At 42.2% G+C, this 21,665-nt stretch overlaps 1 protein-coding gene across 1 annotated transcript in view; it reads left to right on the top strand.

Annotated features, from left to right (window-relative positions):
* The first annotated feature begins 2,828 nt into the window (after positions 1 to 2,828).
* The window catches only part of LOC128644657 (cyclin-dependent kinase 4-like), a 31,051-nt gene continuing 12,214 nt past the window's right edge, over positions 2,829 to 21,665 (top strand). The window contains exon 1 of the mRNA XM_053697181.1: positions 2,829 to 2,981. Coding sequence (XP_053553156.1) covers positions 2,850 to 2,981 — 132 coding nt within the window. The 5' untranslated portion in view covers positions 2,829 to 2,849. The remainder of the gene's footprint in view (positions 2,982 to 21,665) is intronic.

Genomic DNA, 21,665 nt, shown 5'->3' with positions numbered 1-21,665 from the left:
CTGATAAATTTATTTCTCATGTAGTGTATCCAGTCCACGGCCCGCCCTGTCCTTTTCAGGCAGGTCTAAATTTTAATTAAACTGCAGTCACCACTGCACCCTATGGTTTCTCCTTTCTCGGCTTGTTTCGGTCGAATGACTGGATATGGCAGTGAGGGGAGGAGCTATATAGCAGCTCTGCTGTGGGTGATCCTCTTGCAACTTCCTGTTGGGAAGGAGAATATCCCACAAGTAATGGATGATCCGTGGACTGGATACACTACAAGAGAAATAAATTTATCAGGTAAGCATAAATTATGTTATTACCCATTCCCCAGCTTTGCACAACCAACATTGTTATATTAACATACTTTATAACCTTTAAACCTCTAAATTTCTGTCTGTTTCTAAGTCCCTAAAGACAGCCCCATGATCACATGCTTTTGTATTTGCTATGTTCATGTGAGCCATATTGTTAACATTGTGCTGACACCCGTGGAGTCTAACACAGCACTAATTGGCTTAAATGCAAGTCAATAGATAGTCATGTGATCAGTTGGCCGTCAGAAGATGCTTAGATACAATGTAATCACAGAGGTAAAAAGTATATTAATATAACCATGTTTTCTGTGTCAAACTTGGGAATGGGTAATAAAGAGATTATCTATCTTTTAAAACAATAAAAAAAATTGAGTTGACTGTCCCTTTAATTATTTCACGGCTCTGTTTTCTTCTTTGTTCTAAAAGCACTTTGCAAAGTTATTGTTAAATCTAATGGCCTTTGATTTAAAGTGACAGACTAGTCAAAATTAAACTTCCTTCATTCAGATAGGGAAATGCAATATTAAGCAACTTTCACATTTTCTTTTATCATCAAATTTGCTTTGTTTTCTTGGTATTCTTTGTTGAAAGCTAAACCAAGGTAGGCTCGTATGCTAGAAGGCTACCTCTCATCTCAGTGCATTTGACTTTTTTTTCACAGCTAGAGGCTGTTATTTAATGTGTGCCATATAGATAATCTTGTGCTCACACCCATGGAGTTACTTATGAGGGGGCACTGAGGGCTAAAATGCAATTCTGTCAAAAGAACTGAACTAAGAGGGCTGTCTGCAGATACAAGGTCATTTACAGAGGTAAAAAGTATATTAAAGTGAAGGTCAATTTTGACTAATTGGTGCCCGTTATTTTTAAATAATCCTATTAAAAACAAGGGCACTTTAATCAAAATTGACATTTCAAGCATTTTCTTCAAAAACGTAACTTTAAATCCTGAAAGCTGCTCCATCGATTCCCCTGGCCGTTGGAAGCCTCTGCTTACATCAGGAATGTCGAATCCGGCTTCGTCCAATCACGCCCCCCCCCCCCCCCCCGGGGGGGATCATGGCTTGAGGGAACACTGTGATTGGATGAAGCCGGATTCGTCATTTTGGACCCGCGAAGAGGGCTTACAACGGGCAGAGGAAGCGCTGCAGCAGCTTTCAGGATTAAAAGGTATTTTTTTTTAAGAAAACGCTTGAAATGTCAATTTTCATGAATAAAAGTGCCCTTGTTTTTATTTTAATTGGATTATTAAAAACCGGGCACTAATTTGTCAAAATTGTCCTTCACTTTAATATAACAGTGTTGGTTATGCAAAACTGGGAAATGGGTAATAAAGGGATTATATTTTTTTTTAATTAATTAAAATTCTGGAGTAGACTGTCCCTTTATCTGCATTGCCATGTAAAATTACCATTTTAAATTAGATTTTTTTTATTTTTCAAACAGTTTTTTTTTTTAATATACCTTTTTGGAGTGTAATACCACATTTACTGTGAAATCACTGTTTTGTTTTGTTTTTAAACCAATTAACTTAACACCAAAGATAGTGTGAAGATAACGCTAACAAATACGAGTTCTTAGTAAATACTTTCTTTAAACATTTAATGTTCTGCTGCTGCACACAACTACCTTCATATTAATTGCAATTTTACAAGCAAGCTAAACAATTGTGCAATATGAAACATTTAGTGAAAAAAGAGAGAACAAGCAGAATATATTTGTTAAAACAGAATGTATGTGATTATAAGCATTATGTGCTCCATAAACATTTGCATAAAAATCAGTTCATCAGTCTTTTTGTTAAGTATACGAGTTCCATATATAGCAAGGATGAAATCTAAATCCGATTAGGGCTTGACAAACCCAAGCGCCAGAGACACACTAGCACCTTAAAATTAGACCCTGGCGCTTTGGCTTAGAATCCCCAAGACACCCACCCCATTTTATAAATATATAAATATCACAGGGATTTCCCAAAGTTGCTGGATATTAAATTCCTAGATTTTTAAAGGGGCAGTTTAGTATAAATTAAACTTTCATTATTCAGATAGGACTTTTAATTTTAATCAACTTTCCAATTTACTTTTATCATCAAATTTGCTTTTTTCTCTTGGTATTCTTTTAAACAAATTTGTCAAACTCTGAAATAGTGGAAAATAAGGTGCAGCACAGATAAAAACACTTGGCCTTTATTGTCTGGAATGATTCTCAAAAAGGTATGTATAAATAAGCTGACAATGCTGATCACTCAACTTGATACTTGCCAAAAAAAAAAAAAGAAAGAGAGAAATTGTCAGTGTATGGAGGTCAAAAACCTATGCATGTGTTTAATACAGAGTGGAGAAAAGTTAAAACAGGAATATCAGGGGAACTTGATAATATTGCATACTAATGTTTTACATGTATAATCAATATATTAAACCTTTTTGTGTCAGCACCATATTTTCTTTTTATAAATTAAAACATGTTATGGTTGGGGAGAAAACAAGCCAAAAAATGTGGGTCCATTAATGTTTTTGTCATCTTTTTCTTATTACACTTCTAGGTTGATGGATGTTTGTGCCTCTGCTCGTTCAGACCGCGAGACCAAAGTGACCCTTGTATTTGAACATGTGGATCAGGACTTAAAGACATACTTGGATAAAGTCCCTCCTCCAGGCCTTCCTTTAGAGACTATTAAGGTACCTCCATCTCTAGGTTAGAAAAATGTGTGTGTGTATATATGTATGTGTGTATACAGTCCAGTACAGTTCTCCACAGAATTTTTTGCCAGCTGGGTGGCATCATGAAGTAGCCAGGTAGGTTCAGTGTAATACTTTCTAATATTATAACATTTTCTACTATCCAAAGCACACATTTTATTATGTAATTTAACATACATGTTATTAATGATAATTTTTAGAAATAAACATTGAAACTTTTTAATTAATTTTAGCTTAATAGTGGGTACAATTTTCTTTTACAAGAGTCGACGGATTTCATCCTTATGGGATTACGCCTCCTATATATATATATATATATATACATACACAGTAAAGGAAGGCACTCACTGGTCTTTTTCTTCAAATTACCTTTAATAATCGTGACGTTTCGGGGACACACTCCCCTTCGTCTGAGGAAGGGGAGTGTGTCCCCGAAACGTCACGATTATTAAAGGTAATTTGAAGAAAAAGACCAGTGAGTGCCTTCCTTTACTGTGCATATTCATCTGCTGGCACCCTGGCATTAAGTTTGGAAAGTGAGAGATATATATATATATATATATATATATATATATATATATATATATATATATATATATATATATATATATATATATATATATATATATATATATATATATATATATATATATATATATATATATATATATATTCTCCTCCTCCTCTCCCTCCCGTCATTCTCTTTGCCTGTGTCAGTGATAGGAAGAGGCAAAGTGAGGTGTTACTTTAGATTCTTCAATCAAGAATTTTTTTTTATTTTAAAATGGTGCCAGTGAGTACTATATATCTCAGGGAGAAATCGTCAGTCACTTAATTCCTAAGAGGAGTGGAGACATCTTATTTCTCTTGCTAGGTGTATCCAGTCCACAGATTCATCCTTTACTTGTGGGATATTCTGATTCCCTACAGGAAGTGGCAAAGAGAGCACACAGCAGAGCTGTCCATATAGCTCCCCTTCTAGCTCCACCCCCCAGTCATTCTCTTTGCCGACTCTTAAGCATTAGGGTCTCTCTACGGGAGGGTAAAGTGAATGTGGTGTTAGAATTGTAGTTTTATTATCTTCAATCAAAAGTTTATTTTTAAATGGTACTGGTTTGTACTATTTACTCTCTGGCAGAAAAAAGATGAAGAATTCTGCTGAGAGGAAGATGATTTTAGCATGTTGTAACTAAAATCCACTGTTGTTCCCACACAGGACTGAGGAGTACCAGAAAACTTCAGTTGGGGGGAACAGTTTGCAGGCTTGATTGCAATGAGGTATGTTCAGTCATTTATTTCTAGACAAGACTGAGATAATGCTAGAAGACTGACAATATCCCCATGTGGGGAGGGTAAGCTATGTTCTGAGACTTAGTAAAGAATTGAATGCTTACATAGCAGGGCTAATTATGCTGGTGGACACTAACTTAGGGCAATCGATTATTTTATTTAAGAAATACACGTTGGCAGACACTTTTAAAGCACTTTGGTGTTTTTTCTGGGTTTATTACCCACATGGCTTAAATTTTTTCACTTAGAAGTGTTTTTGGTAGGCCTCATAGCTGTGGAGTGGGAGGGGCCTAATTTCACGCCTCAGATGCGCAGTTAGAATTGAAAGAAGAGTTCATGCTGCTTCACATGGAGGGTCCTGCTGCTGTTTGAGGGCCTAAAAGAAGCTTCTTTCCCCCAAAACTGATCCCTAAGGGCAGTTAGGGCCACAGCAGTAAGCTGTGGCAAGGTACTGTAGTAATTTAACCGGTTATTGGCTTTAGGCTGCTCCGGTTTGTGCATTAAGGGGTTAATCGTTTTGAAACTTGTGGTGCAAACCTACTAAGGCTTTAGGTACATACTGTGAAAATTTCAAAAGGATTGCTGCATTTTTCACTGTTTTGTAAAATTGTGTGCTCCTTTTTATCTTTTAAAGGCACAGTAAACTAATAAAATACACAATTTGAAAAAAACGTTAAAGTGATTTCTAAGCCTGTTTGTACATATTGCTAGTCTGTTAAACATGTCTGAGACCAAGGAAAGTCCTTGTTCAATGTGTTTAGAAGCCATGGTGGAACCCCCTCTCAGAATGTGTCCCAATTGCACTAATGTGTCTATACACTTTAAAGATCATATTGTTGCACTTAAAAATGTGGCCCTAGATGATTTTCAGACTGAAGGTAATGAGGATAGTCCGTATACCTCTCCCCATGTGTCACAACCAGTTACGCCCGCTCAAGCGATGCCTAGTACCTCTAGTACGTCTGCCCCTATTACATTGCAACAACTAGCGGCAGTCATGGATAACTCCCTTGCGGCCTTCCTATCTAAACTGCCAGTTTTTCCTGCAAAGCGTGATAGCTCTGTTTTAAGAACAGATTATGAGCAATCTGAAGCTTTGGTAGCCTTATCTGATGTACCCTCACAACGCTCTGACGTGGGAGTGAGGGACTTGATGTCTGAGGGAGAAATTTTCGATTCAGGAAAGGTTTCTCATCAGGCAGAGTCAGATTCATTAGCGTTTAAATTGGAACACCTCCGCGTATTGCTCAGGGAGGTATTAGCTACTCTGGATGATTGTGACCCTATGGTGGTCCCAGAGAATCCCTGTATACACTGATGCTTTTCCGATCCCTAAGAGGGTTGCGGATATTGTTACTAGGGAGTGGGATAGACCAGGTGTCCCTTTTGTCCTGTCCCCCCTATTTTTAAGAAAATGTTCCCCATAACTGACCCCAGGCGGGACTCGTGGCAGACGGTCCCTAAGGTAGAGGGGGCTGTTTCTTCGCTTGCTAAGCACACAACCATACCAATTGAAGACAGTTGTGCTTTTAAAGATCCTATGGATAAAAAGTTAGATGGTTTACTTAAGAAAATTTTTGTTCAACAAGGTTTTCTTCTCCAACCTATTGCCTGCATTATTCCTATTACTACTGCAGCTGCTTTCTGGTTTGAGGCGCTGGAGGAGTCGCTCCAGAGGGAGACCTCATACGACGAAATTATGGATAGAATTAAGGCTCTAAAGCTGGCTAATTCTTTTATCACAGATGCCGCTTTGCAATTAGCTAAGTTAGCGGCAAAAAAATTCAGGTTTCGCCATTATGGCGCGCAGAGCGCTTTGGCTCAAGTCATGGTCGGTCGATGTGTCGTCAAAATCCAAATGATTAAATATCCCTTTCAAAGGAAAGACCCTTTTCGGGCCAGAATTGAAAGAGATTATTTCAAAAATCACCGGGGGAAAGGGCCATGCTCTCCCTCAGGACATGCCCTTTAAGGCTAAAAACAAAGCTAATTTTCGTTCCTTTCGTAATTTCAGGAGCGGTTCCGCTTTAGCCTCTACAGCTGCAAAGCAAGAGGGTAACCCTTCACAGCCCAAGGCAACCTGGAAGCCTTACCAGGGCTGGAACAAGGGTAAACAGGCCAAAAAGCCTGCAGCTGCTACCAAGACAGCATGAAGGGGTAGCCCCCGATTCGGGACCGGATCTAGTAAGGGGCAGACTTTCTCTCTTCGCTCAGGCCTGGGCAAGAGATGTTCACGATCCCTGGGCATTAGAGATTGTTTCCCAGGGATATCTTCTAGAATTCAAGGACTCCCCTCCAAGGGGAAGGTTCCACATTTCTCGTCTGTCTACAGACCAGATAAAGAAAGAGGCGTTCTTACGCTGTGTAGAAGATCTACATACGATGGGAGTGATATACCCAGTTCCAATTACAGACCAAGGACTGGGTTTTTACTCAAACCTGTTTGTGGTTCCCAAAAAAAAGGAACTTTCAGACCAATCCTGGATCTCAAAATTCTAAACGGATTCCTCAGAGTCCCATCATTCAAGATGGAGACCATTCGGACAATCTTGCCTATGATCCAGGAAGGTCAATATATGACTACCGTGGATCTAAAGGATGCGTACCTGCATATTCCTATCCACAAAGATCATCATCAGTTCCTCGGATTCGCTTTTCTAGACAAGCATTACCAGTTCGTGGCTCTTCCATTCGGTTTAGCCACTGCTCCCAGAATTTTCACAAAGGTGCTAGGGTCCCTTCTGGCGGTTCTAAGACTGCGGGGCATAGCAGTGGCACCTTATTTGGATGACATCTTAATTCAGGCGCCGTCTTTTCACAGAGCCAAGGCTCACATGGAGATTGTACTGGCCTTTCTGAGGTCTCACGGGTGGAAGGTTAACATCAAAGAGTTCTCTGTCCCCACTCACAAGGGTTCCCTTCCTAGGGACACTAATAGATTCGGTAGAAATGAAAATATTTGTGACGGAGGTCAGAAAATTTAAACTTTTAACTACTTACGGAGTTCTTCATTCCGTTCCTCGGCCATCTGTAGCTCAGTGCATGGAGGCAATCGGATTAATGGTAGCGGCAATGGACATAGTCCCTTTCCCTCGGATACATCTCAGACCACTGCAACTATGCATGCTCAATCAGTGGAATGGGGATTATGCAGATTTGTCTCCTCAAATACTGGGAGGCGGATTTCCTGAGTCGTCAGACTTTTCATCCGGGGGAGTGGGAACCCCACCCGGAGGTATTTGCCCAGCTGACTCAGCTTTGGGGCACTCCAGAGTTGGATCTGATGGCGTCCTGTCAGAACACCAAACTTCCTCTCTATGGGGCCAGGTGCCGGGACCCCAGGCGGTATTGATAGATGCTCTAGCAGCGCCTTGGTCCTTCAATCTGGCTTATGTTTTCCCACCGTTTCCCCTTCTCCCTCGTCTGGTCGCCAGAATCAAGCAGGAGAAGGCCTCAGTGATTCTGATAGCGCCTGCGTGGCCACGCAGGACTTGGTATGCATACCTAGTGGACATGTCATCTGTCCCACCATGGACACTGCCAATAAGGCAGGATCTCCTAATTCAGGGTCCATTGAAGCATCCAAATCTAATTTCTCTACGTCTGACTGCTTGGAGATTGAACGCTTAATTCTATCAAAGCGTGGTTTCTCTGATTCAGTTATAGATACCCTGATTCAGGCGAGAAAGCCTGTCACCAGGAAAATCTACCATAAGATATGTCGGAAATATCTTTGTTGGCGTGAATCCAAGGGTTACTCATGGAGTAAGATTAGGATTCCCAGGATATTGTCTTTTCTCCAAGAAGGTTTGGAGAAAGGATTGTCAGCTAGTTCCTTTAAAAGGACAGATATCTGCTTTGTCTATCCTTTTACACAAGCGTCTGGTAGAGGTTCCAGACGTTCAAGCGTTTGCACAGGCCTTAGTCAGAATCAAGCCTGTCTATAAACCTGTGGCTCTGCCATGGAGTCTAAATCCTAGTTCTTTCAGTTCTTCAAGGGGTTCCGTTTGAACCTTTACATTCCATAGATATTAAGTTATCTTGGAAAGTTTTGTTTTTGGTAGCTATCTCTTCTGCTCGAAGAGTCTCAGAATTATCTGCCTTACAGTGCGATTCACCTTACCTGGTGTTCCACGCAGATAAGGTAGCTTTGCGTACCAAACCTGGTTTCCTTCCTAAAGTGGTTTCTAATAAGAATATTAACCAGGAAATAGTTGTTCCTTCTCTGTGTCCTAATCCTTCTTCGAAGAAGGAACGTCTGTTGCACAATCATGATGTATGTAGTTCCTGCACTAAAGTTCTGTTTGCAAGCAACTAAGGATTTCAGACAAACATCTTCCTTGTTTGTTATCTTTTCTGGTAAGAGGAGAGGTCAGAAAGCGACTGCTACCTCTCTTTCCTTTTGGCTGAAAAGCATCATCCGTTTGGCTTATGAGACTGCTGGCCAGCAGCCTCCTGAAACTTACTGCTCATTCTACCAGAGCAGTGGCTTCCACATGGGCTTTTAAAAACGAGGCTTCTGTTGAACAGATTTGTAAGGCAGCGACTTGGTCTTCACTGCTTACTTTTTCAAAATGTTACAAATTCGATACTTTTGCTTCTTCGGAGGCTATTTTTGGGAGAAAGGTTTTACAAGCAGTAGTGCCTTCCGTTTAAGGTACCTGCCTTGTTCCCTCCCTTCATCCGTGTCCTAAAGCTTTGGTATTGGTATCCCACAAGTAAAGGATGAATCCGTGGACTGGATACACCTTTCAAGAGGAAACAGAATTTATGCTTACCTGATAAATTACTTTCTCTTGCGGTGTATCCAGTCCACGGCCCGCCCTGGCAATTAAGTCCAGATAAAAAATTTTTTGTTTAAACTACAGTCACCACTGCACCCTATGGTTTCTCCTTTTTCTTCCTAACCTTTGGTCGAATGACTGGGGGGTGGAGCTAGAGGGGGAGCTATATGGACAGCTCTGCTGTGTGCTCTCTTATCCACTTCCTGTAGGGAATGAGAATATCCCACAAGTAAAGGATGAATCCGTGGACTGGATACACCGCAAGAGAAAGTAATTTATCAGGTAAACATAAATTCTGTTTTTTCTGCCCTGATGTTGATGATCTTAGCAAACGTTATCTAAGATCCTGCTGGTTCCCACAGAGCAGTTGAAGGTAGAGTAAAGAAACATCTTCAGTGTGGAGAACCGTATCATGCTACAAGCAGCATTGAGGTATGTTCAGTAATTTGTTTCTGGGGAGACTTGATACATCAGAACAGGCTGACATTATTCCCTATCTGGGGAGGGTAATCAGTATGCACTATAGGACAAAAAAGAAAAAAAAAAGAAATGGTGTACCTGGATTTCCCTTTTATTTTATTTTATTTTACTCGTTTAAAAGTGTGTTGGTGTTTCACTTTAAATTTCACGTGTGGGCTGACGCTGGGAGCGGTTGCTGGCTGCTGTTATGATGCGGTTATGTTTGGCTTGACAGGAGATATCTCTGAGTTGCGCTTTTGTATTTTTAAGACCCATGCGGGTCTCGGTAAAGGCTAAGAGTTACACCCACGGTGGGTGGGGCCTATTTTCGTGCGCTCTTCCGCGCATTGTGTTTTCCGGACGGCAGCAAGGTTCTGAGGCTCCGGTGGGGCCTAGCTCAGTTTTTGTACCCGAAGGTGCAGAAAGACTTGTGACCGTTTTCTTCAGTGTGCAGGGCAGGTAGGCGCCGCAGCAGAGCTGTGGCGAGGTGCAGGGGCCGGAATTGATATAAACTAATATAATAAAATTATTATATAATTGATATATACCATATCCTAACAAGTGGTGCAATATTGTCTAGCTATTTTGGGCACATAAGGGCATTTTTTGTTGCCTAAAACGTGGTTTTGTCTAATAACAGAAAATTTGTTGCGCTTTTATTATTTAAAGGCGCAGTATACTTTTTAGTTCAATTTTTTTTAATATATGTTTTGACTTCAGAGTACAATATATCAAGCATAAAACGACTATTGTTGCTATTGCTAGTCTAACATGTCTGAACTTGAGGAAAATACTTGTTCTATGTGTTTAGATGCCATTGTGGGAACCCCCTCTTACTTTTTGTCCCTCATGTACTGAAAGGGCCTTACAATGTAAAGAGTGAATTTTCTTTAAGTAAAATATGTCTAAGGATGCTTCTCAGTCTGATGAGAATCAGGGTATGCCGCTACTTTCTCCCCAAGCGTCACAACCTTTAACTCCCACCCAAGCGACGCCGGGTTCTTCAACCGCGTCTACTTCATTTACTCTGCAGGATATGGCTGCAGTTATGTCATCTACCCTTACAGAGCTTTTATCTAAGTTGCCAGTGTTACAGGGCAAACGCAGCAGGACAGAAGTCAATTTGAATACTGCAACCTCTGATGCTTTGTTGGCTATTTCGGAAGTACCCTCACAGGGATCTGATTTGGGGGGGTCAGGGAACTTCTGTCTGAGGGGGAACTTTCTGATTCAGGAAGTGTTACCCCAGACGAACTCGGACGTCATGTCCTTTAGATTTAAGCTTAAACACCTCCGCCGTTCGGGAGGTTTTAGCGACTCTGGATGACTGTGACTCTATTGTGGTGCCACCAGAGAAATTGTGTAAGATGGACAAATACTTAGAGGTGCCTGCTTACTCTGATGTTTTTCCGGTTCCTAAGAGAATCTCGGAAATTATTACACGGGATTGGGATAGACCGGGTATCCCGTTCTCACCTTCTAATTTTAAGAAAATGTATCCCATATCTGACACAGTTTGGAACTCTTGGCAAACTAAGAGCTAAGGTGGAGGGAGCTATATTTACCCTGGCTAAGTATACAACTATTCCTATTGAAGACAGTTGTGCTTTCAAAGACCCTATGGATAAGAAATTGGAGGGTCTTCTAAAAAAGTTATTTATTCATCAGGGTTTCCTTTTACAACCGACAGCCTGCATTGTACCAGTTACCACTGCAGCAGCTTTCTCGTTTGACGCCTTAGAAGAGTCTCTTAAGACTGAGACTCCTTTAGAGGAAATTCTAAATAGAGTTAAGGCTCTTAAGCTGGCTAATTCTTTTATTGCGGACGCCGCCTTTCAGATTGCCAAGTTGGCGGCTAAGAATGCCGGATTTGCCATTTTAGCGCATAGAGCGTTATGGTTAAAGTCTTGGTCTGCTGATGTGTCATCTAAGTCAAAGCTTTTGGCTATTTCTTTCAAAGGGAAAACCCTATTTGGGCCTGACTTGAAAGAAATAATTTCTGACATTACGGGAGGTAAGGGTCATCTCCTACCTCAGAATAAAGCAGCTAAACTGAGGGGTAAACAAAATAATTTTCGTTCCTTTCAGAACTTCAAAGGAGTCCCTGCTTCTTCTTCGGCTAAACAGGAAGGAAATTTTGCGCAGGCCAAGGCTGTCTGGAGATCCAACCAGCCTTGGAACAAAGGTAAACAACCCAAGAAGCCCACTGCTGCTCCAAAGACAGCATGAAGGGGCGGCCCCGATCCGGAACCGGATCTAGTAGGGGCAGACTTTCTCTTTTTGCCCAGGCTTGGGTAAGAGATGTTCAGGACCCCTGGACACTGGAAATCGTGTCCCAAGGGTATCAACTGGAATTCAAAAATTCTCTCCCAAGGGGGAGGTTTCTTCTTTCACGATTGTCTGTAGACCAGATAAAGAGGCGTTCTTACGTTGTGTAAAAGACCTCTCTACTATGGGAGTAATTTGTCAATACTGGATCAGGGGCAGGGATTTTACTCAAATCTTTTCTCCAACATAGGTGTGTCCGGTCCACGGCGTCATCCTTACTTGTGGGATATTCTCTTCCCCAACCAGAAATGGCAAAGAGCCCAGCAAAGCTGGTCACATGATCCCTCCTAGGCTCCGCCTTTCCCAGTCATTCTCTTTGCCGTTGCACAGGCAACATCTCCACGGAGATGGCTCAGAGTTTTTTGGTGTTTAAATGTAGTTTTTATTCTTCTATCAAGAGTTTGTTATTTTAAAATAGTGCTGGTATGTACTATTTACTCTGAAACAGAAAAGAGATGAAGATTTCTGTTTGTAAGAGGAAAATGATTTTAGCAACCGTTACTAAAATCGATGGCTGTTTCCACACAGGACTGTTGAGAGGAATTAACTTCAGTTGGGGGAAACAGTGAGCAGACTTTGGCTGCTTGAGGTATGACACATTTCTAACAAGACTTGGTAATGCTGGAAGCTGTCATTTTCCCTATGGGATCCGGTAAGCCATTTTCTTAATTTTCAATATAAGAATAAAAGGGCTTCACAAGGGCTTTAAAGACTGGTAGACATTTTTCTGGGCCAAAACGATTACTTTATAAGCATATTTAATGGTTTATAACTTTGGAGAGTTATTTTAATCTTGGGAATTTTATTAAAAAAAAACGGCAGGCACTGTATTGGACACCTTTTTCACTGGGGGCCTTTTCTAGTCATAGGCAGAGCCTCATTTTCGCGCCACTAATGCGCAGTTGTTTTTGAGAAGCAAGGCATGCAGATGCATGTGTGAGGAGCTCAGATCCACTGAAAAAGCTTATTGAAGGCGTCATTTGGTATCGTATTCCCCTCTGGGCTTGGTTGGGTCTCAGCAAAGCAGATACCAGGGACTGTATAGGGGTTAAATGTAAAAACGGCTCCGGTTCCGTTATTTTAAGAGTTAAAGCTTTCAAATTTGGTGTGCAATACTTTTAAGGCTTTATGACACTGTGGTGAAATTTTGGTGAATTTTGAACATTTCCTTCATACTTTTGCGTACATTCAGTAAAAAAGTGTGTTCAGTTTAAAATTTAAAGAGACAGTAACGGTTTTATTTTAAAACGTTTTTTGTGCTTTGTTATAAAGTTTATGCCTATTAACATGTCTGAACTATCAGATAGACGATGTTCTGTATGTTCGGAAGCCAAGGTTCCTCTCCATTTAAATATATGTGATGAATGTGACAAACAAAGTAGGGACAATGATGCCACTGATAATAATGTTGCCCAAAATGATTCCTTAAGTGAGGGGAGTAAGCATGGTACTGCATCATCTCCTTCTATGTCTACACCAGTCTTGCCCACTCAGGAGGTCCCTAGTGAATCTAGTGCGCCAATCCTCCTTACTATGCAACAATTAACGGCTGTAATGGATAATTCTATTAAAAACATTTTAGCCAAAATGCCCACCTATCAGCGAAAGCGCGACTGCTCTGTTTTAGATACTGAAGAGCATGAGGACGCTGATGATAATGGTTCTGACATGCCCTTACACCAGTCGGAAGGGGCTAGGGAGGTTTTGTCTGAGGGAGAAATTTCAGATTCAGGAAAAATTTCTCAACAAGCTGAACCTGACGTTATTACATTTAAATTTAAATTGGAACATCTCCGCGCTCTGCTTAAGGAGGTGTTATCTACTCTGGATGATTGTGACAATTTGGTCATTCCAGAGAAATTATGTAAGATGGACAGGTTCCTAGAGGTCCCGGTGCCCCCCGAAGCTTTTCCTATACCCAAGCGGGTGGCGGACATTGTAAATAAAGAATGGGAAAGGCCCGGCATACCTTTTGTCCCTCCCCCTATATTTAAGAAATTATTTCCTATGGTCGACCCCAGGAAGGACTTATGGCAGACAGTCCCCAAGGTCGAGGGGGCGGTTTCTACTCTAAATAAACGCACCACTATCCCTATAGAAGATAGTTGTGCTTTCAAAGATCCTATGGATAAAAAATTAGAGGGTTTGCTTAAAAAGATGTTTGTTCAGCAAGGTTACCTTCTACAACCAATTTCATGCATTGTTCCTGTCACTACAGCAGCGTGTTTCTGGTTCGAGGAACTAGAAAAGTCGCTCAATCAAGCATCCTCTTATGAGGAGGTTATGGACAGAGTTCAAGCACTTAAGTTGGCTAACTCTTTTACCTTAGACGCCACTTTGCAATTAGCTAGATTAGCGGCGAAAGATTCAGGTTTTGCTATTGTGGCGCGCAGAGCGCTTTGGCTGAAGTCTTGGTCAGCAGGATGTGTCCTCCAAGAACAGATTGCTTAACATCCCTTTCAAGGGGAAAACGCTGTTTGGCCCTGACTTGAAAGAGATTATTTCAGACATCCCCGGGGGAAAGGGCCACACCCTTCCTCAGGATAGGTCTTTTAAGGCTAAAAATAAAACAAATTTTCGTCCCTTTCGCAGAAACGGACCAGCCTCAAATTCTACATCCTCTAAGCAAGAGGGTAATTCTTCTCAAACCAAGCCAGCCTGGAGACCGATGCAAGGCTGGAACAAAGGTAAGCAGGCCAAGAAGCCCGCTACCGCTACCAAGACAGCATGAGATGCTGGCCCCCGATCCGGGACCGGATCTGGTGGGGGGCAGACTCTCTCTCTTCGCTCAGGCTTGGGCAAGAGATGTTCAGGATCCTTGGGCGCTAGAAATAGTTTCTCAAGGTTATCTCCTGGAATTCAAGGAACTACCCCCAAGGGGAAGGTTCCACAGGTCTCAATTGTCTTCAGACCAAATAAAAAGACAGGCATTCTTACATTGTGTAGAAGACCTGTTAAAAATGGGAGTGATTCATCCTGTTCCATTAGGAGAACAAGGGATGGGGTTTTACTCCAATCTGTTCATAGTTCCCAAAAAAGAGGGAACATTCAGGCCAATTTTGGATCTCAAGATCCTAAACAAATTTCTCAAGGTCCCATCGTTCAAGATGGAAACCATTCGGACAATTCTTCCTACCATCCAGGAAGGTCAATTCATGACCACGGTGGATTTAAAGGATGCGTATCTACATATTCCTATCCACAAGGAACATCATCGGTTCCTAAGATTCGCCTTTCTGGACAAGCATTACCAGTTTGTGGCACTTCCATTCGGACTAGCCACTGCTCCAAGAATTTTCACAAAGGTACTAGGGTCCCTTCTAGCGGTGCTAAGGACAAGGGGCATTGCAGTAGTACCCTACTTGGACGACATACTGATTCAAGCGTCGTCTCTACCACAAGCAAAGGCTCATACGGACATTGTCCTAGCCTTTCTCAGATCTCACGGGTGGAAAGTGAACGTAGAAAAAAGTTCTCTATTTCCGTCAACAAGAGTTCCCTTCTTGGGAACAATAATAAACTCCTTGGAAATGAAGATTTTTCTGACAGAAGCCAGAAAATCAAAACTTCTAAGCTCTTGTCAAGTACTTCATTCTGTTCTTCTTCCTTCCATAGCGCAGTGCATGGAAGTAATAGGTTTGATGGTTGCGGCAATGGACATAGTTCCTTTTGCGCGAATTCATCTAAGACCATTACAACTGTGCATGCTCAGACAGTGGAATGGGGATTATACAGATTTGTCCCCGACGATCCAAGTAGATCAGAGGACCAGAGATTCACTCCGTTGGTGGCTGACCCTGGACAACCTGTCCCAAGGGATGAGCTTCAGAAGACCAGAGTGGGTCATTGTAACGACCGACGCCAGCCTGGTGGGCTGGGGCGCGGTCTGGAAACACCTGAAGGCTCAGGGTCTATGGTCTCGGGAAGAATCTCTTCTCCCGATAAACATTCTGGAACTGAGAGCGATATTCAATGCTCTCAAGGCTTGGCCTCAACTAGCAAAGGACAAATTCATAAGGTTTCAATCAGACAACATGACGACTGTTGCATATATCAACCATCAGGGGGGAACAAGGAGTTCCCTGGCGATGGAAGAAGTGACCAAAGTAATTCAATGGGCGGAGCTTCACTCCTGCCACTTGTCTGCAATCCTCATCCCAGGAGTGGAAAATTGGGAAGCGGATTTTCTGAGTCGTCAGACATTTCATCCGGGGGAGTGGGAACTCCATCCGGAAATCTTTGCCCAAATAACTCAATTATGGGGCATTCCAGACATGGATCTGATGGCGTCTCGTCAGAACTTCAAGGTTCCTTGCTACGGGTCCAGATCCAGGGATCCCAAGGCGACTCTAGTAGATGCACTAGTAGCGCCCTGGACCTTCAACCTAGCTTATGTGTTCCCACCGTTTCCTCTCATTCCCAGGCTGGTAGCCAGGATCAATCAAGAGAGGGCTTCGGTGATCTTGATAGCTCCTGCGTGGCCACGCAGAACTTGGTATGCAGACCTGGTGAATATGTCATCGGCTCCACCATGGAAGCTACCTTTGAGACGGGACCTTCTTGTTCAAGGTCCGTTCGAACATCCGAATCTGGCATCACTCCAACTGACTGCTTGGAGATTGAACGCTTGATTTTATCAAAGCGTGGGTTCTCAGATTCTGTCATTGATACTCTTATTCAGGCTAGAAAGCCTGTAACTAGGAAAATTTACCATAAAGTATGGAAGAAATATATCTGTTGGTGCGAATCGAAAGGATTCCCATGGAACAGGGTAAAAATTCCTAAGATTCCATCCTTTCTAAAAGAGGGTTTGGAGAAAGGATTATCTGCAAGTTCTTTGAAGGGACAGATTTCTGCTTTATCTGTTTTACTTCACAAGAAGCTGGCGGCTTTGCCAGATGTTCAGGCTTTTGTTCAGGCCCTGGTTAGAATCAAGCCTGTTTACAAACCTTTGACTCCTCCTTGGAGTCTCAATTTAGTTCTTTCAGTTCTTCAAGGGGTTCCGTTTGAACCCTTACATTCCGTAGATATTAAGTTATTATCTTGGAAAGTTTTGTTTTTGGTTGCAATTTCTTCTGCTAGAAGAGTTTCAGAGTTATCTGCTCTGCAGTGTTCTCCTCCTTATCTGGTGTTCCACGCAGATAAGGTGGTTTTGCGTACTAAACCTGGTTTTCTTCCGAAAGTTGTTTCTAACAAAAATATTAACCAGGAGATAGTTGTGCCTTCTTTGTGTCCGAATCCAGTTTCAAAGAAGTAACGTTTGTTGCACAATTTGGATGTAGTTCGTGCTCTAAAATTCTATTTAGAGGCTACAAAGGATTTCAGACAAACATCTTCCTTGTTTGTTGTTTATTCCGGTAAAAGGAGAGGTCAAAAAGCAACTTCTACCTCTCTCTCTTTTTGGCTTAAAAGCATCATCAGATTGGCTTATGAGACTGCCGGACGGCAGCCTCCTGAAAGAATCACAGCTCATTCCACTAGGGCTGTGGCTTCCACATGGGCCTTCAAGAACGAGGCTTCTGTTGATCAGATATGTAAGGCAGCGACTTGTTCTTCACTGCACACTTTTACCAAATTTACCAAATTTGATACTTTTGCTTCTTCTGAGGCTATTTTTGGGAGAAAGGTTTTGCAAACCGTGGTGCCTTCCATCTAGGTGACCTGATTTGCTCCCTCCCATCATCCGTGTCCTAAAGCTTTGGTATTGGTTCCCACAAGTAAGGATGACGCCGTGGACCGGACACACCTATGTTGGAGAAAACAGAATTTATGTTTACCTGATAAATTACTTTCTCAAACGGTGTGTCCGGTCCACGGCCCGCCCTAGTTTTTTAATCGGGTCTGATGATTTATTTTCTCTAACTACAGTCACCACGGTATCATATGATTTCTCCTATGCAAATATTCCTCCTTTACGTCGGTCGAATGACTGGGGAAGGCGGAGCCTAGGAGGGATCATGTGACCAGCTTTGCTGGGCTCTTTGCCATTTCCTGTTGGGGAAGAGAATATCCCACAAGTAAGGATGACGCCGTGGACCGGACACACCGTTGGAGAAAGTAATTTATCAGGTAAACATAAATTCTGTTTTCGTGGTTCCCAAAAAAGAGGGAAAGTTCAGACCCATTTTAGATATCAAGAGTCTAAACAAATTTCTCAGTCCCATCCTTCAAGATGGAGACTATTCGAACAATTCTACCAATGATCCAGGAGGGTCAATATATGACGACTTGAAGGATGCATACCTTTTTATATTCCTATCCTCAAGGATCATCATCAGTTCCTAAGGTTTGCCTTCCTGGACAAACATTTTCAGTTCGTGGCTCTTCCCTTCGGGTTGGCCATAGCATCCAGGATCTTCACAAAGGTTCTAGGGTCCCTTCTGGCGGTTCTCAGGCCGCGGGGTATTGCAGTGGCGCCTTATCTAGATGATATTCTGATCCAGGCGTCTTACCATCTGACAAAGTCTCATACAGACATGGTTCTGTCCTTTCTGAGGACTCACGGGTGGAAGGTGAATCTAGAAAAGAGTTCATTTAATTCCACAGACCAGGGTCCCCTTCCTGGAAACTCTAATAGATTCCAAATCCATGACAAGTTTCTTGACAGAGGTCAAAGTTAAAGAATCTGAATACATGCCGAGCCCTTCAGTCCAATCCTCGGCCATCAGTGGCTCAGTGCATGGAGGTAATTGGATTGATGGTGGCGGCAATGGACATCATTTCATTTGCTCGTTTTCATCTCAGACCTCTACAACTGAACATGCTCAGACAGTGGAATGGAGATTATGCAAATTTGAGACAAGAGACTCTCTTCTTTGGTGGTTGTCGCCGGATCATCTGTCCCAAGGGACCTGCTTCCGCAGACCCTCATGGGTGATAGTGACAACGGACGCCAGCCTACTGGGTTGGGATTCAGTCTGGATTTCCCTGAAGGCTCAGGGTGTGTGGACTCAGTCAGAGTCTCTTCTTCCAATCAATGTTCTCGAATTGAGAGCAATATTCAATGCGCTTCAGGCTTGGCCTCAGTTGGCTTCGACCAAATTTATCAGTTTTCAGTCGGACAACATCACGACTGTGGCTTACATCAATCATCAGGGAGGAACAAGAAGTTCCTTAGCGATGACAGAAGTATCCAAGATAATTCGGTGGGTGGAGGCTCACTCTTGTTATTTGTCAGCAATCTACATCACAGGAGTGGACAACTGGGAAGCCGACTTTTCTCCAACATAGGTGTGTCCGGTCCACGGCGTCATCCTTACTTGTGGGATATTCTCTTCCCCAACAGGAAATGGCAAAGAGCCCAGCAAAGCTGGTCATATGATCCCTCCTAGGCTCCGCCTACCCCAGTCATTCTCTTTGCCGTTGCACAGGCAACATCTCCACGGAGATGGCTAAGAGTTTTTTGGTGTTTAAATGTAGTTTTTATTCTTCAATCAAGTGTTTGTTATTTTAAAATAGTGCTGGTATGTACTATTTACTCTGAAACAGAAAAGAGAAGATTTCTGTTTGTGAGAGGAAGATGATTTTAGCAAACGTTACTAAAATCGATTGCTGTTTCCACACAGGACTGTTGAGATGAAGTAACTTCAGTTGGGGGAAGCAGTTGGCAGACTTTTCTGCCTGAGGTATGATGGCCACATTTCTAACACGACTTGGTAATGCTGGAAGGCTGTCATTTTCCCTATGGGGACCGGTAAGCCATTTTCTTAGATTAAGTATAAGACTAAAGGCTTTATAAGGGCTTAAAAAACTGGTAGACATTTTTCTGGGCTAAAACGATTTCTTGCTAAGCATGTTTGACAGATTATAGCGCTTTTATAGTTATTATAATCTTGGGGATTGTTGTTAAAAAACGGCAGGCACTGTATGGACACCTTTTTCAGATGGGGGCCTTCTCTAGTCATAGGCAGAGCCTCATTTTCGCGCCACTAATGCGCAGTTGTTTTTGGAAGGCAAGGCATGCAGATGCATGTGTGAGGAGCTAAGATCCACTGAAAAAGCTTATAGAAGGCGTCATTTGGTATCGTATTCCCCTCTGGGCTCGGTTGGGTCTCAGCAAAGCAGATTCCTGGGACTGTATAGGGGTTAAATGTAAAAACGGCTCCGGTTCCGTTATTTTAAGGGTTAAAGCTTTCAAATTTGGTGTGCAATACTTTTAAAGCTTTAATACACTGTGGTGAAATTTTGGTGAATTTTGAACAATTGCTTCATACTTTTTCGCATATTCAGTAATAAAGTGTGTTCTGTTTAAAATTTAAAGTGACAGTAACGGTTTTATTTTAAAACGTTTTTTGTGCTTTGTTGACAAGTTTAAGCCTGTTTAACATGTCTGAACCATCTGATAAACGATGTTCTATATGTATGAAAGCCAATGTGTCTCCCCATTTAAATATATGTGATAATTGTGACATGGTGTCCAAACAAAGTAGGGACAATGATGCCACAGATAATAATAGTGCCCAAGACGATTCTTCAGATGAGGGGAGTAAGCATGGTACTGCATCACCCCCTTCTGTGTCTACACCAGTTTTGCCCACACAAGAGGCCCCTAGTACATCTAGTGCGCCAATACTTATTACTATGCAACAATTAACGGCTGTTATGGATAATTCTATTGCAAATATTTTATCTAAAATGCCTACTTATCAAAGAAAGCGTGATTGCTCTGTTTTAAACACTGAAGAGCAAGAGGACGCTGATGATAACGCTTCTGACATACCCTCACACCAATCTGAAGGGGCCAGGAGGGAGGTTTTGTCTGAGGGAGAAATTTCAGATTCAGGGAAAATTTCTCAAGCTGAACCTGATGTTGTAACATTTAAATTTAAATTAGAACATCTCCGCGCACTGCTTAAGGAGGTATTATCTACTTTGGATGATTGTGACAATTTGGTCATTCCAGAGAAATTATGTAAGATGGACAAGTTCCTAGAGGTTCCGGTGCCCCCCGATGTTTTTCCTATACCCAAGCGGGTGGCGGACATAGTAAACAAGGAATGGGAAAGGTCCGGCATACCTTTTGTGCCTCCCCCTATATTTAAGAAATCATTTCCTATAGTCGACCCCAGAAAGGACTTATGGCAGACAGTCCCTAAGGTCGAGGGGGCGGTCTCTACTCTAAACAAACGCACTACTATTCCCATAGAAGATAGTTGTGCTTTTAAAGATCCTATGGATAAAAAATTAGAGGGTTTGCTTAAAAGAATGTTTGTTCAGCAAGGTTACCTTCTTCAACCAATTTCATGCATTGTTCCTGTCACTACGGCAGCGTGTTTCTGGTTCGAACAACTAGAAAAGTCGCTCGATAAGGAATCTTCGTATGAGGAGATTATGGACAGAGTTCATGCACTTAAATTGGCTAACTCTTTTATTCTAGATGCCGCTTTGCAATTAGCGAGATTAGCGGCGAAAAATTCAGGGTTTGCTATCGTGGCGCTCTGGCTAAAGTCTTGGTCAGCGGATGTGTCTTCCAAGACAAAATTGCTTAACATCCCTTTCAAGGGCAAAACACTGTTTGGTCCTGATTTGAAAGAGATTATTTCAGACATCACCGGAGGAAAGGGCCACGCCCTTCCTCAGGATAGGTCTTTTAAGGCTAGAAATAAGCCTAATTTTCGTCCCTTTCGCAGAAACGGACCAGCCTCTACTTCTACATCCTCTAAGCAAGAGGGTAATACTTCTCAACCCAAACCAGCCTGGAGACCGATGCAAGGCTGGAACAAGGGTAAGCAGGCCAAGAAGCCTGCCACTGCTACCAAAACAGCATGAAGGGATGGCCCCCGATCCGGGACCGGATCTGGTG

Source organism: Bombina bombina, unplaced genomic scaffold (genome assembly GCF_027579735.1).
Source record: "Bombina bombina isolate aBomBom1 unplaced genomic scaffold, aBomBom1.pri scaffold_580, whole genome shotgun sequence".
NCBI classification, from domain to species: Eukaryota; Metazoa; Chordata; class Amphibia; order Anura; family Bombinatoridae; genus Bombina; species Bombina bombina.
Note: the sequence above shows the minus strand (reverse complement) of the source record. Positions and strands in the feature narration are given on the sequence as shown.